Source organism: Rhinolophus hipposideros (genome assembly GCF_964194185.1).
Source record: "Rhinolophus hipposideros genome assembly, chromosome: 20".
Taxonomy (NCBI): Eukaryota; Metazoa; Chordata; class Mammalia; order Chiroptera; family Rhinolophidae; genus Rhinolophus; species Rhinolophus hipposideros.
In genome coordinates, this window is record NC_138066.1 from 17599361 (window position 1) to 17613910 (window position 14550).

Consider the following 14550-nt stretch of genomic DNA (forward strand, 5'->3'; position numbering starts at 1 on the left):
GGAAGTGGCTGAGAGTAGACAAAGAGTTCCCTTTTCTGTGACAACTGGAGGACAACCTGATTCCTATTTCTAACTGTGCTCTTGCCGATGGAAACCACCTTGCACAGTGGCCATTTCCTTGGCCGGAACTAGGTTGTTTACCTCTCTATCCCCAGATGCTAGCACCGTACTTGGCCCATAAAAGAGCTCTCACTAAGTGCTCAGTGCCACAGAAGCCTTTTGGCTTGAGTCGGGCATTGGGATCAGGTAAAGACCCCATACTAATGAAAGGGGTGTGTGCGTGTGGAATGACCCCAATCTCATCATGAGAAGAATAACACCCTGGATCAGAAGCTGTTTGAGGAGGCTGGCTCCTTACCTAAAATTTGGAAGTGTTCTAACCCGAATCCAAGTACCTGGGGGATGTGAAAGCTTAAAGGCTTTGTGGGTACCCTAGCCCACAGAGTTCAGCACAGGTAAGTAAAGCCAGGATTCTCCACAAAGCTCCAGTGGAGCTTTTTAACTTAAATAGTTCAGGTTGCTAGAAGCACTGTAAAATGCCACCTCTATTTTTTTCCTCACAGTTGACATTTCTTCCAACCAACCAAAAAATCCTAAGATTTCTTAACAAAGTGATCTATGGTAAACAGAAGGGTCTAAAACTTGCCTTTCTCTCACGTAGAATATTGCCCTGAGGCTCAGACTTGCTATGTATCAGGAAGAAGCTGGCAAACATTGTAGAGTAAATTTCTACTGAGCCAATGAGTGTGTTATTTCTAAGAGAAGAGTGCTCTGGGGGGAAAAAAAGACCACAGGAGCTCATGCGGTGAACAAATGGAAAGACGAAACTACCATTAGCGGCAGACCCTGAACAATTCTAAAAATATGAAATCTTTGGGCTTTTATGTTGTCACAGGTTTGAAGTAAAAATACAATGAATACAATAAATATTTATTGGATAAATAACTGATGTTGTTTTTAAGTGTCTTATATAGATTCTATCACCATATCACTAATATACGTTCTAGAAGTTTAACATTACACAGAGACTTCAGGACCACCTAGAAGTCTTTGGCTCCTTTTAACAGAGGAAGGACCACAGCAGGCCATTTGATTTCTCTCAGCCTTAGTTTTGTCTTCTGGAAAAGGGGCCTAAGACCATTTTCTTTTCCAACCTCCAAGACTTTTGTGAAAACCAAAAGCAACTATGTAAAACAATTAAGTCAACCATGAGCATTTACATACTATTTTTTTCACTTACCCAAACATGTTTAAGAACCCACATAAAATATCCTACATTAGGCTTATGTATAACAATATGCAGATATACTCATAATGTATATATTCTGTGTACATATTCGTATGTATGTTTATTCACATTCATATAGTTACATATATAAATCTGGAAATAATCCCTATCCACAACAAATATCTCTCTTTACTATTATAGTCGAGATAATCCACAGCAGGCACACTCTCTCCACAAACACAAATATGTACGAGGGATTTTGCAATTAAAAGCAGATAAACTGTTTTGCTATCTATATTGTTTACATTTTTGGAGGCAGAGCAAAGGATGAAGGAAAGATGGGAAGTTTGAGGAGGGCTGGTGAGTGGTAGAGACAGGCAGAAGCATTTAGAACATCTGAAAAAGGCAAGCAGAAGAAGAGGATGGAGATAACACTTAAGATTCCAGGGCCGGGCCGGTGGCGCAGGCGGTTAGAACTCCATGCTCCTAACTCCGGAGGCTGCCGGTTCGATTCCCACATGGGCCAGTGGGCTCTCAACCACAACAACAACAACAAAAAAGATTCCAAAAAGGTAGCTGTCTTACTTCCAATTCCACCACCCTGTACTAACCTGTTTTTCTCTTATTTGGTATCCTCTGATCAGTTCTTCCAGCACAAACGGGAGAAAGGGAAACCTTTCTGCTTCCTTGGAGGTTTCAGAACTAAGTTACAGGTCTGCATCAAGGATGTGTGGAGCACGGATGATGACTAATTTGTGTACTTGTGCAAGTTCAAGGCAGTGTGGTCGACTTCGAGGAAGACCTGGATTCTGTTTACTCCGGATGGGAAAAAAATCCATCCCCAGCAGTGCCCAGAATGGACTGGTGAAGGCAGATGGGCACCAGGATCAGGAGAAGGTACTGACAGACCAGTTGTTGTCTGAGTCTCCTCTATGCTCCCTCTGGCAACTGGCAGACGATAGGGCTCCCCACAGGAAGGGCAGATAGCCTTGGCTCAGCCCTGACTAACCAGAGCTGAGTATAAAGAGCCTGATGGGTTGACTGAGAGTCAGTGACAGGCATCCAGGAGCCTGGAGCCCCTCCAAACCCTCTCCAGACTTTGATGACGAAGTATCAGTTATATCTCTCCCAACTCGCCTTCCATCGCCCGCACCATGACATACAGCTCCGCCAGACCTACCACAGAGGCGACGATCAATGCAGCCAGTACCCGCTGGGGAGGGAGAGAACCAGACTCAGGGGATGAAGGCCAGCCTCCAGTTCTGTAGCCTCCAACACCTCTAATAAGGATAGTGAGAACCCCAACCCAGTCCATAAGTTGGGGAAGAGGATTCTCTTGAGGTTATTATCTACACCCGTGATGACTGGAAAGCTCAAATGCTTTTGTTTATTGCATGAATATTTGTTCAATACCTAACCTATGCAAGACATTTTCACATACACCCTCCCTATCCCATTATCACTCCATCTGGAGCACCCTACCTTGCTCAGTGCCTACTCACCGAGGCCATTTCTGTGAAGACATACTGGCTTCCAAGGTAAGTGCAGACGAAGGCAGCTGCCACCGTGACAATGAAGTTGAAGATGGTGATGATCAGGGCCTTCACTGACCTCACTTTGGGGAAAAACCAGGGAAGAAACCTTGAGGTCAGCATCCTCCAGGAGGCCTTCTTATCTCATGGCTGCCTCCCCCATCAACTGGTTTCCCTCAAACAGCAAGCCTGAATAGCTCAGGCTTAACACCAGAGCATTGGGGTGAGAAGGAGTGCCATGACTGACCTTCCTAGGGACAGCCTTTAACGCCTGATTTCCTAGTACCTCACCTTGTTTTCCCAGGTCACCAAGAATCCCACCATGCCTTGAATCCTGGGAAAAAGAAAAACCAAGTGATTTCAGAATGGAAGCAGCTCAGAGGCAGCCCAGAGAGTATCCAGTTGTTAGTCTGGGCTCAGCCTTCTTTATTCCCCAAAATATTAACTCTGTCTTCTCCATGGATTCTTTTGTCTGGGACCAGTTGGGTTCTTTTCTGGACCACAGATCAAATATTTCAGAGAAAGGACAGAGGCTCCCAATACCCCTCTCTTGCTCCAGGGCAGGGGTATGACAGAGAACAGTAGGGAGGCCTGTCAGAAGGCTCCAAGGCTCATTTCCACCTCCACAACTTTTTTTTTCTTTTTTCTTTTATTTATTTATTTATTTATTTATTTATTTATTTTAATTTCAGGTGCACAAGACAAAGAAATACTTAGACGTTTATCATTTATATCCTTCACACTGTGTGGACCCCTCTCCCCCATCCACTATCCCTCTGACATCACACCGAGCCGTTACATTTCCACTGTCTCTATTCCTAACGCTGTACTCTCCACAACTTTTAAGAATCAGTTACCATCTAAGCCCAGAGTCTCAGTGAATGAGTTGGGAATTATATTTGGCTTGTATGTAGCACAGAACTTCTATGGTCCTTGAATAGTACACAAACCAAGTTTCCAGGTTGTTTCCTTCCTCTGTACCTCTTCCCAGTGCAGGGCCCTGCTTTTCGGGGCTACTCAGTCCATGTACTGAAGAGCAGGCCCTTACCTGACAGGTGACATTACGGGTGATCCGCTTATATTCCTCATTGGCAAGACGTATCTTAATTTTCTCCAGACGGGCAACAAGTTCTGGGTTCTAAGGCAGAAAAATCAAATGAGAAGAATGATATTCCCAGTTTGCTAGGAAACATGTCACAATCACTGGTTTCAAAGAGCAAAGCACTGCTAAGGGTACCAGGAGACTCACGTACCAGTTCTGCCTCCACTGCTTTGCAAACAGTTTTTCCTTCCTTTTTTTTTTTTTTTTTTTTAAAGAGGACACAGTTCAAAGTGGCCCATGCAGGGATCGAACTGGCCATGTTGGTGTTAGCAGCAACATGTTCTAACCAACTGAGCTAACCAGTTGCCCTGGAATTTTATTTTTATGGACCTACTTTCCAAGCTGTCAAACATGGAGGAAAATATCTGGTTCCCCCACCCAACTCCCAATGATTTAAAAGACAAATTTTTGAGCCCAGAAGTTAATCCATAAATCTGGATGTATCACGAATAAGCCCAACGCGGCCAACACCCACTCTCACAAATATATCCCTTACGTACCCTAGGAGGCTTCACCACCTCTGGGATATAGATTTCACTGCCTTCTAGGAGCTCATGAAGGTACAGTGTGGAATCTGGGAAGAAAAGATTTCCGCAAACATAACGATCCATAGAGCTGAGGTCAAAGGATTAAGATCAGGAAAGGGTCTAGTCCTTCTATTCTTTCTACCAGACTAAAGCATGGCCATTCCTATACCGATTCACATCCGGGATCATTTTCAATTGGGAAGGACAGAAGGCAATTCCACATAATCACCTCCTAGGGCTGCGCAGCTGAGGTTAACTGTCAGCTCCCAATTATCCTGCCAAGGTCACAGCTAACATGCAAGCCGCTTATAGTAGCCTTTAGGTTAGGTCATTTCTGTGGTCAGGCTAGAACTGCCTTAAATAGGTTTAAGTCCTAGCGACGTCGAGCCCTCAGAGGACACACTGCATCGGATGAACTCTAAGATCCTTTTCAGCTCCAATAGGCAAGCAGTCTACCCTCAGTACTTCTGGGTAGGCTGTATGAATTCTGGAAAAAGGCCTTACGTCCCAGTTGGCTCTGCTCCCACCCTTTACACTTAAGGGAACTGGGGCCCACGGAAGAGAACTAACTCCTCCAACAAGAGTCAGTGGCAGCGCCAGGACTAGAGTTCAGATGCTACTCCCAGCGCAGACCTTTCTATCGTCCTAGCTAAACAAACAAGTCACATTTAACCACTTTTGCTTTTGAGATGAAAAGGAATCCAGACCTCCGAACGGGACAAGCGCACTATGCTAAGATGGCTTTTGAATGTGGCTGCAACGGAAGAAACTGAACCTGAGAGGTGGTCCTGGGTTAGAACCTGCACTTCCTCCAGGGTCCGGTGGGCCTACTTGGGCCTGGAAGTGGGGCCTCTCAAGGGATCAGAAGCCGCACACGTAAATTTTGTAACACACGAGGGACGCCCGTGGAAGTCGTGAAGGGAGTGGGTTGCCCTAGGATTTAGGTGACTCTTGGGTTGGCTCGATGACCGGTCGGCGGGCGGGCGAGGGTGATGGACGTTTCCCTCCGAAAGATGCTAGAAGTGGATAAAAGACCTCAGGTGGGAAGAGACTGGAAAAAAGGAGGCGAGTCCGGACTGGAGAATGGGTGTCTCACCCCTTTCTCTCAGGTACTGGTGAAGATCCCGGATCAGGCGGAAGGAAACCAGGCGAGCGGGACCCCTGGGGCCGTCACCGCCCTCGTGCTGCTTCCCCAGCGCGGCCTCAAGCTCTGCCCGCAGCTTCCGGGGCAGCTGCTCTGGCTCCAGCTCCCCGCCAGAGCCCAAAGCGCGCACCAGCCTGTCGCCAGCAACCAAACAAGACGCCATCTCTGGCCGACTCTACGGTCAGGTGACCCCCCCCCACCTGGACTTCCGCCAGCCGTGCGCCGGAAGGAGCGCGGAGCTTGCGCGGCGCCGCGGGGCGGGGCCGAGGGCCAAGGGGGCGGGCCGCGGCGCGGGGCAGTGTGGGGCGGGGGCGGGCCGCCGCCGGGCCGCAGGTCGGGCCCTGTTGTCAGCAGCCCAGCGGGCGCTTGGTGGGACATGGCGGGCTGTGTGGCCCGGCGGGCCCTGGTCGTGGGCAGCCGCTGGTGGTCTCGGTCGCTGACAGGGGCCCGGGGGCCGAGGCCGCTCTGTGCGGCGGGTGGAGCTGGGGCCTTCCCACCAGCGGCGACCACGACGCGGAGGCACCTCTCGTCCCGGTGAGGGACGGAGCGCGGGGCCGGGGCCCGGGTCCTAGGGAGAGTGTTCCCGGTCAGGGCGGAGGCCAGGAGGCCGGGCCCGCTGAGGGTGATTGGAGTTGCACCCGGGAGAGGGTCCCGTCCGGGAGCCGACCTGCGCTGCCCGGGCCGTGTGCCAGGAGCGGAGAAGGAAGCGTGGTCCAGAGCCCTGGGTTGTGCGGGGTTGGCTTCCACGGGCAGCTAGTAATCCTCCCCGAGTGAATCCTACCTCCCCACATGAGGGTCTCCGAGCGCCGCTGTGAGCTAGCCTTTTGCTAAGCCCTAGGGCTTTGACTTGAACCCCCAGCCCCGGATTGGATTAAGGCCTCCCAGAAAGATGCCTGAAGGGGGAAACAGAGGACTCTTGAGGACCCTTGCAGGGCCCCCGGTTTCAGTGTGACCTTGGGGAGACTGTGTCCCTCAATGTGACTAGGGGAAGGGGGGCTTGAGGCCATGGGGATGGTGTGAACATTGTCTGTGGGGATGGGACAGGCAAATCAAATTGGGGCTGGAGAGTCAAGGGGGAGGAGGTATAATGTTCACATCTCCCAAAAATAATAAAAATAAGTGCTTTGAAGAGTCCCTAGAAAGAGCACGTGTCCAAAGAGGTCACTGAGAGAAATGACCTTTAGGGGCTGAGATTAGACACGTTGGGGGGAGATGATAATATTTACAATTTCAGACCCCTGTGAAAACTGATGTAAATCTGAACAAAAACTAGAGTGAGACGACTAGTTGCAATGTAGGGGGTACAGGGGGAAATCGAGAGCGGATGACTAAGCCCTTCAAGGGGAGGGGGAAGAGGGACATGGAATTATAACACAGAACAAATATTTTTTGAGCTCCTCTTATACAGTAGGCTCTGCGGGGAACACAGGCTAATCAGACACAGGCATTGCTCCCAGGGAACTTACAGTCTCTAATGGAGATAAGACATGGACACAAATAACTGAAATGCAAGATGAGAAGGAGAGTTAAAATGCTGTGGGAGGTCAGGAGAGTGACTCAGGGAAGAAAGGGAGGCAAGGAACACAATGAAGCCGGGTATGAGGAATGCTGAGAGTGAAGAGAAGAAAGTGACCTAGGAGCAGTCAGTCCTAAATTGGAAACCAAGGAGGGGGCCTGTGGTGGGACCCCAAATGAGAGACACAATCTCTATGGAATGGTGATTTGCAGGACCCTTATCGGCTTCCGCTGGCCCCGCTGCCCTGACTCCTCGGTATCCTATTAGCTTTTTCTGACGGATAAATTCTATTACCTCCTCAGCTGTTCAGTTGCTTATTCTTTTCCTTCCTAATTAGAAACCGACCAGAGGGCAAAGTTTTGGAGACAGTTGGTGTGTTTGAGGTGCCAAAACAAAATGGAAAATACGAGACTGGGCAGGTGAGTGCTGCTGGGCTGGTTCGTCTTTCGTTTCGTGCTGTGCTCTTCTGAAAGGGTCAGATTTGGTGACAGGCCCGAATGTTATGATTTTCTGCCTTGGTGTTTGGTGCCAGACCAGAATCATAAGTGTTGAAAGGCGGGTTTCTGCTTTTATGGATTTGAATGTGTTTCATATATCAATGGGTTCTCTCTCCAAGTTAGTGTGGACAGGGATGGTTTGGACTATAGTGAGGAGAGAGCCAAGTTACTGAAGAGTTGTCTAACATAGTGGATGGTAAGAAGCCAGTGGAAGGAGCTTTCAGAAAAGCAAACCTTTGATGCTTTGTCACAGTTGAACTTTTCGCAGTGTAGTAAGATCTGGGTGTGAGGCTGTTTTTCTGTACCAGCTTTGTGTCAGATCCACTGAGATGGATTTAGGCCCCTTGTAGGTAAGGAGAACTTTTTGTTTATTCAACATTTTTTTTTTTTTTTTTTTTTTTGGTATTCTTACGGTGGACCAGGCATTGTGCATTGGAGTTAAATCAGAAGGCAATGTCTTCATGGAGTTGACAGTCTAGAAAGGAATTATGATATGCCAATGGTCTATGGCTGTGCACTGTGCTAAGTGGAGGGGAGGTCAGGGAACACTTCCTTGAGGCCTATGCCGTGGCCTAAAGGATGAGTGGAAGTCAGCCAGGTGAATAGAAGAGGGTCAAAGTGTTCTATAGTTGGTCTGGGTGAGTCACAGAGTTCAAGGAAAAGAGTGCTAAGACCTTGTGCTGGAGTGGGCGTACCTGCACTGCTTAGTGGTCTGGGCCCCACCTGGATGGACTCAGTGGACTGCAGACTCACCGTGGCCTCTCTTTCCTCCCCTCCCAGCTTTTCCTTCATAGTGTTTTTGGCTACCGAGGTGTCGTCCTATTTCCCTGGCAGGCCAGACTGTATGACCGGGATGTGGCTTCCGCAGCTCCAGAAAAGTAAGTTTCCCTGTCATTGTGCCTCACAGTGTGCTCAGGAGGAGGCCTGACTCATGGCAGACATACGTACTTGGGATCCCAGGGGTGAAGACAACGTCTTCAGGGGCCTTAGGAACAGCCCCAGAGTACTCCCCTGACACTAATACCCATGGAGACAAAAGTGCTGGGGGCCAGGGACAGTCTTAAGCTAGAGAATCCCTTTAGGCCTCCCCACGATGCTCTCCCATGCTATTCTCAGTTTGCGTTATAATTATCCCAGAAAGCATTTGGGGGACTCGTCTGCTTGATTTCTGGATGTTTAGTTAGAATCTTTTCCTGAATCTATCATCATTAGAGTACATTTAAAAAGGCCCAGCACCATTAAATGATCACAGCCCCTGGGATGTGAGAAGAGTAGGGTACTCTGGGCTCCTGGGACTGAAGCAGCAGTTTGATTTTTCCCAACACGGCCCCTTCTTCCAAGAGGCAGCCAGAGAGTAAGACAAATGACTGTGCTATAGGTCCTCCACATCCCGTTGTTTGCCCCTGACTAGCGAGTGGCTGGGCTGGGTGTTGCTGAGCAGGTACTCAGCTGGTGCTAAAGTCCCTTCAGTTCAGGCACCAGTCTGTTTAGATGAGAAGGGGGTATGGAACTGGGGCAGGTTTCCCTTTCTCTCAGGGTGGTCTTGGGTTTCTTCTCCTAACCTGTAGAGCAGAAAATCCTGCTGGCCACGGCTCTAAGGAGGTGAAAGGCAAAACTCACACTTACTATCAGGTGCTGATTGATGCCCGAGACTGTCCACATATAGTAAGTAAGCAAGATGGCTGGGCCTGGGGTTCCTCTCCATGGGAAAGGCCTGAACCCCAATGGGGGCAAAGGGAGGAAGAGGGGTGAAACAGAGCCCAGATGGGCATTGGGCCCCGAGTCCTCAGGACTGGACAGGGACTAAGAAAATCTGACTCGCTTGTTGCCTTAGTCCCAGAGATCTCAGACAGAAGCTGTGACTTTCTTGGCTAACCATGATGACAGCCGGGCCCTCTATGCCATTCCAGGTAAGTACGAGCATCTAAATGGTACATGTTGAGGAGGGGTCAGGTGTGCCTCAGAGAGGATTCTGATGTCTTTCCGATGTCCTTTCATCTGCTCGGAGAGATTATAGATGCTGAGAGCAATGGTGCCCGGTCATCCCACCTTGGGACAAGGCCAGGAGTTGTGCTGCTTCTCAGCCCTGTTCCTCCCCTCTCTGTGCCAGGCCTGGACTATGTCAGCCATGAAGACATCCTGCCCTACACCTCCACGGATCAGGTTCCCATCCAGCATGAGCTCTTTGAAAGGTTTCTTCTGTATGACCAGACAAAAGGTAATCTCTCTCAAGAAGACAAGCTGGAAAGGGATGGCTCTTTCTTCGAAGACAATATCATAGAAATAATTTCAAAGCTCTATTTCTACCACCTTATTCAACCTCCCATTAGACCTTCTAGTAGCTGGCTATCACTCTCCTCTAGATATGGAAACTGAGGCTGAAAGATAATGAGAAGGGACTCAAAGTTGCTAGTTAGTAGGAGAGCGAGGTCTGAAAACCAGGGCTCCTGACTCCCAGGACAGTTCTCTCCCTGTGATGTCAATATGTCCTCAGGGCTTATTCTTGGAAGCAGCTCTGTGCCTTCTTCCAGTCTGTGCTTTTGCTTCATGTTTGAGTATCTTGTTTACCTGGGTCACCGCTGGGAAGGGTTTTCTAGGAGGGGCAATTGGAAAGTGGGTGCAATGCCCTGGACTCTGTGCCAGGCCTGGATAAATGGACGAAGCATTCATCCTCTTGCCCCAGCACCCCCTTTTGTGGCTCGGGAGACGCTACGGGCCTGGCAAGAAAAGAATCACCCCTGGCTGGAGCTCTCCGATGTCCACCGGGAAACGACTGAGAACATCCGCGTCACCGTCATCCCCTTCTACATGGGCATGAGGGTATGTACCCAGTCTGGGCCCCTTTCCTCAGGGCTGGGCCGCCGATTCTGTGTGGGACCCCCAAAGGGATTGCTGGAGTGCGTTCTAAATTTCAACCATGTGCCTGTGGTTCTGCTTGCAAGTGCTGCAAGTACTGGGTGGGGTTGAACAGCCTCTTGACAGTGACTGACACCAAGACCTAGAACCGGGAAACCCTCGGGTCCTAGGAGGACTCTTCCAGGCTGACTCCCCCTTCTCTTCTGGCTCAGAGGGAGCCATGTTTATGAAGAATATACACGTACTTGCCTCTGTATGGGCTGATCACACTTTCTATGCATCAGTCAAACATTTCTAGAGCGATTTCTTGCCTGGCTGTAAGCTAGGTCCTGGGGATGTAAGTAAAAATGAAACGCTGACCCTGCCTTTCAGGAGCTCACGGTACTGGGGGAATCTCCACGTACACCATGCCAAGTACTATAATAAAGTTGGGCTGTGGAGGGGCCTGGGAGGAGGGCGGCCGCCTGGGCCAGCAGTGATGGGGGTGGAGGGACGGCAGCTGGCAAGGAGGGTGGTCCAGAGGAAGGAAGGGCCCTGTGGCTGATTTCCATTGGCATCCAGCTGTGTGGGTGCTCTCGGTAGGACGAGGAGGAGGGAGGCCAGAGATGGATGGAGGGGAGGCTGCCCCCACTGTCGGCTTACTGGCCATCGCGCTGTCACTCTCATCCACATAGTTGCAGCGTCGTTCTGACTTTGCAGCCTTCCTGCGATACATCGATCTCACGAGAGAGATGTTGATCAGAACAGATGGGTCCTGCCTTCTGGCACTTAAATTCTTTGTGTTTTTCCCCCAGGAAGCCCAGAATTCCCACGTCTACTGGGTGAGTGTCTCCGTCGGGGAGGAGGAGCTCAGGAGGGTTGCCTGCGGGAGGGTGGGCGACCAGGTTGGGAGGTGGTTTATGTCTCTGGGGAGTGGGGCCTGTGCAATGCAGCTGTCAGCTTTTGCTGCCTTTTGCTGCCCTAGCATGTGGGGCGGGCTAGCCCGGTTTCCTTTCTCAGGCACGAACTCTTCCCCTCACTCCCACAGTGGCGCTACTGTATCCGCCTGGAGAACCTTGACAGTGATGTGGTACAGCTCCGCGAGCGACACTGGAGGATATTCAGTCTGTCTGGCACCTTGGAGACAGTGCGAGGCCGAGGGGTGGTGGGCAGGGTGAGCACCGTCGGGCCAGTAATGCCCAGTGCCTGGTCCTGCCCTGCAGGCCTGGGGGCGTAGCGCGTGGTTTCCCCCTCTGTGGTGAAGGACAGAGGCTCCCTGTGTGAATGCATTGGTGAGAAACCTGACAACAACCCTGTGAGAGAGGTTTCTTACAACCCATTTCACAGATGGACAGAGGGAGACTACACAGTTAAATAACTAGCTCACTGTCCCCTAGCTAGTAGTGGCAGGACCTGGATTTGAATCAAGTGAATCTGACATCAAAGCTGGGGTAGTTTTTGTTGCCAGCATAGTGCCTTTTAAAAAATCTGACTTTGAATGCCCGTAGGTGGGATATGCACCTTCCAGCACTCTTGGTTTTCCTTCCTCTGCCTCTTTATATGCTTACGTCTTCTGTTGGTCCTTGAAGAGATCTGATGGTGCCCTTCCTGTTCTGTCCCACTCTGTCACCTTTGAAATAAAGTCACAAGAAGTGGCCAGGGGCCATGTAACAAGCATTTATCGAAGTCAGCAGGGACTTGGGGAAGCAGGATGGGATAGCGAGTAAGAATAGGGCTTTGGAATTAGTCTGGCTTCAAATGCAAGCTGTGTTCTTTACTTGTTGCATAACTTTGGGCAAGTTATTTAACCAAAATCTCAGTTTCTTACTGCTGAAATGGAAGTCACACCTAGTAGCTTATGAGTACTTGGAGACTTCAGTCAGCAATGGTTTGCAGAGTACGACCCTGGTGCCTGGCACGTAGGCACTCTGTGAATGGACACTGGGAGTGTTGTGTATAGAGTAGGTCCTGGGCCTGGCATCTTTACCCAGTGCCCTCAGACATGCAGTCCGAGATGATCTTTCCCAGAGTCGGAATAAAAGGCCCAGGTCCATGGCTGTGCAGTGGAGGAAGCACTGGCAGGCAGTTGTTTTGCGAAGCATGAGGGCATCCAGTCCTGAAAGACTGGCGGGCAACATCTGGCCCTGGGGTACAGGGACCTTGTCTGGCCTGACCTATTTTGCCTGAACCCTCACAGGAACCAGTGTTATCCAAGGAGCAGCCTGCGTTCCAGTACAGCAGCCACGTCTCCCTGCAAGCTTCCAGTGGGCACATGTGGTGAGTGCGCATGTGCTGGGGCAGGGGCAGCTCAACTCCAGATACAAGGTACAGGTCAGAAGAGTGGGAGCTCATTGCTGGCAGTTAGTTCTAGGCCAAGTTCAGTCCTGCGATGGAGCCTTCTCTGCTGTTCATCGTTGTGTGGGACTTGTTTTTTTTCTTTCTTCCTTTCTCCCGCCCTCCCCGCCGGTTCAAGCCGTTGTTTCTCAGTCTAGTTGTGTAGGACACAGCTCACTGGCCCATGTGGGAATCGAACTGGCGACCTCGGCATTAGGAGCACAGTGCTCCAACCACCTGAGCCACCTGGCCGGCCCTTGTTTGTTTTTTTTTTTTTTTTTATGACCATGTATTTTCCAGCCTCCTGTGGTTTTGTGGACGGAAGACTTAAGCCAAAGAGGTCTGGTAATTCGATGCTGCACAGAGTTGCCCACGTAGTTGGTTTCCCCCCCACCCGGTGATCTTAACCTGAAAGTGTAATTGGGTAGCTTATACAGTATGCATCTAAGGGCCAGAATCAGGACAGCTGGTTCTTTTCATGCATGGCCAAGAAGGACCTGTTATCCTGGCATGAGCCAGGCAGAAGAGAACTCAGGCCTGCCTCATCCTGCTGTGGTTCTGCAGCTGAGGACAGAGAGCTAACTAGATCCTCAGCCCTCACTCCCTCTAAACCAGCTTCTCTGACCCACAGGGGTACATTCCGCTTCGAGAGGCCTGATGGCTCCCACTTTGATGTCCGGATCCCTCCCTTTTCCCTGGAAAGCAATAAAGATGAGAAGACACCACCCTCAGGCCTTCACTGGTAGGCCAGCTGAGGCCCTGAGTGCCCAGGCTCAGCCTCTGAAGAACAGTTCTCACCCCAGAACTGCTGCAGAACTCTCTCCATCAGGGGCCACAGTGGGTCTCTTAATTGTTTTGAGCCATTTGATTGTGGGTTTTTTTGGTGGGTGGACTGTAACAGTTTTTTCCAGAAGACTCATGTAGGATTCCTCCAAGCCTAACCTCCTCTGTAAGCCCTGCCTACACTGTGTTCCAGTAGACCTTTCCACCAGGAACTCTGAGTTCAGCTGCCACAGGCCTGGGGGAGTTTCCAGGCCTGTCACACAAGTTGTTTGAAATGGGACGTTTGGTCAATAAACCAGTGCACGCTTGGCCACCTTTGCCATTTCTGCCTCCAGGGTCTCAGGCTTCCTTTTTGACCCAGTGGGGGCCCTTGATTGCTTTCCTTGATGTCCTTCCAGGAAGCTGCCCCTTCTTGTAGGGTACGTGTTTCCCTCTTAAGGCTGGAATTGGGCTGGATGTCTCCCAGGGTCACTGTGCCTCTCAGCCAGTGGGGTGGGGGCTGGACTGGACTCTTGTTCTCTTCTTTACCTTCTGCCAAGTGCAGAGTGGGAGGCCAACAGCGGGTCAGAGGAGTGGCCCGATTCTTAGTGCTGGCCAACCAGTGGCATCTCTGGCCTCCTTGGGCCTGGGCTTGCCAGCCACCAGCACGAGACTGTCAAGGCTCCAGACCATAAAGGCAGAAATTTAGCCAAGGAGCTGTCGGTACGGATGGTAATTAAGCCAAGCTACTTTCTGAACTTCTCAAAGGTCTCCAAGAGCCAGAGGTGAAATGTGCTGCATTTCACCCTGATGCTTAGGGTTCCCGCTCCCCCACAACCACAGTAATTGTTAAAGAGGTTGTTTTATTCTTGAATTCATATGAAATCTCAGTTTCAGCCCTGATTAGTGTTGTTCTTAATCCTCCACCAGGGGGAGCTTGGATTGCAGGGCAACTGGGTACAATCAGACTTACAACTGAGGGAGAACAGGAGGTCAGGTGGTGAACACAAATACCAGAACTGGGTCCACAGCAGGGAGCTGACCAAGCCCTACACCCTTTAAGCATGGCTCTG

The 14550-nt window shown here is 50.4% G+C and overlaps 2 protein-coding genes across 2 annotated transcripts; one reads left to right on the top strand and one right to left on the bottom strand.

Moving 5' to 3' along the window:
- Positions 1-911: 911 nt before the first annotated feature.
- VMA12 (vacuolar ATPase assembly factor VMA12) lies at positions 912-5785 on the bottom strand. The gene is made up of 6 exons (XM_081029100.1): positions 5486-5785; positions 4363-4436; positions 3809-3898; positions 3052-3094; positions 2731-2843; positions 912-2441 (listed from the first exon to the last, which is right to left on the bottom strand). Exons 1-6 carry the CDS (start codon positions 5694-5696, stop codon positions 2346-2348), a joined length of 627 nt encoding a protein of 208 aa, XP_080885226.1. The 5' UTR covers positions 5697-5785; the 3' UTR covers positions 912-2345.
- Positions 5786-5819: 34 nt separating this feature from the next.
- Positions 5820-13807, top strand: POLDIP2 (DNA polymerase delta interacting protein 2). The gene is made up of 11 exons (XM_081027838.1): positions 5820-6067; positions 7387-7468; positions 8327-8424; positions 9115-9211; positions 9381-9456; positions 9657-9764; positions 10230-10366; positions 11197-11223; positions 11430-11555; positions 12579-12658; positions 13347-13807. Exons 1-11 carry the CDS (start codon positions 5910-5912, stop codon positions 13459-13461), a joined length of 1104 nt encoding a protein of 367 aa, XP_080883964.1. The 5' UTR covers positions 5820-5909; the 3' UTR covers positions 13462-13807.
- The last annotated feature ends 743 nt before the right edge of the window (positions 13808-14550 follow it).

Bases quoted from the DNA above. Each gene is read 5' to 3' on its own strand.
- POLDIP2 (XM_081027838.1), top strand. From the start codon at position 5,910: ATGGCGGGCTGTGTGGCCCGGCGGGCCCTGGTCGTGGGCAGCCGCTGG. The intron at 7,469-8,326 runs GTGAGTGCTGCT...CTCCCCTCCCAG, and splicing joins GAAAATACGAGACTGGGCAG to CTTTTCCTTCATAGTGTTTT. The intron at 9,212-9,380 runs GTAAGTAAGCAA...TTGTTGCCTTAG, and splicing joins CCCGAGACTGTCCACATATA to TCCCAGAGATCTCAGACAGA.
- VMA12 (XM_081029100.1), bottom strand. From the start codon at position 5,696: ATGGCGTCTTGTTTGGTTGCTGGCGACAGGCTGGTGCGCGCTTTGGGC. The intron at 4,437-5,485 runs GTGAGACACCCA...TTTTCTTCCCAG, and splicing joins CCAGTACCTGAGAGAAAGGG to ATTCCACACTGTACCTTCAT. The intron at 2,442-2,730 runs GTGAGTAGGCAC...CTCCCTCCCCAG, and splicing joins TCTTCACAGAAATGGCCTCG to CGGGTACTGGCTGCATTGAT.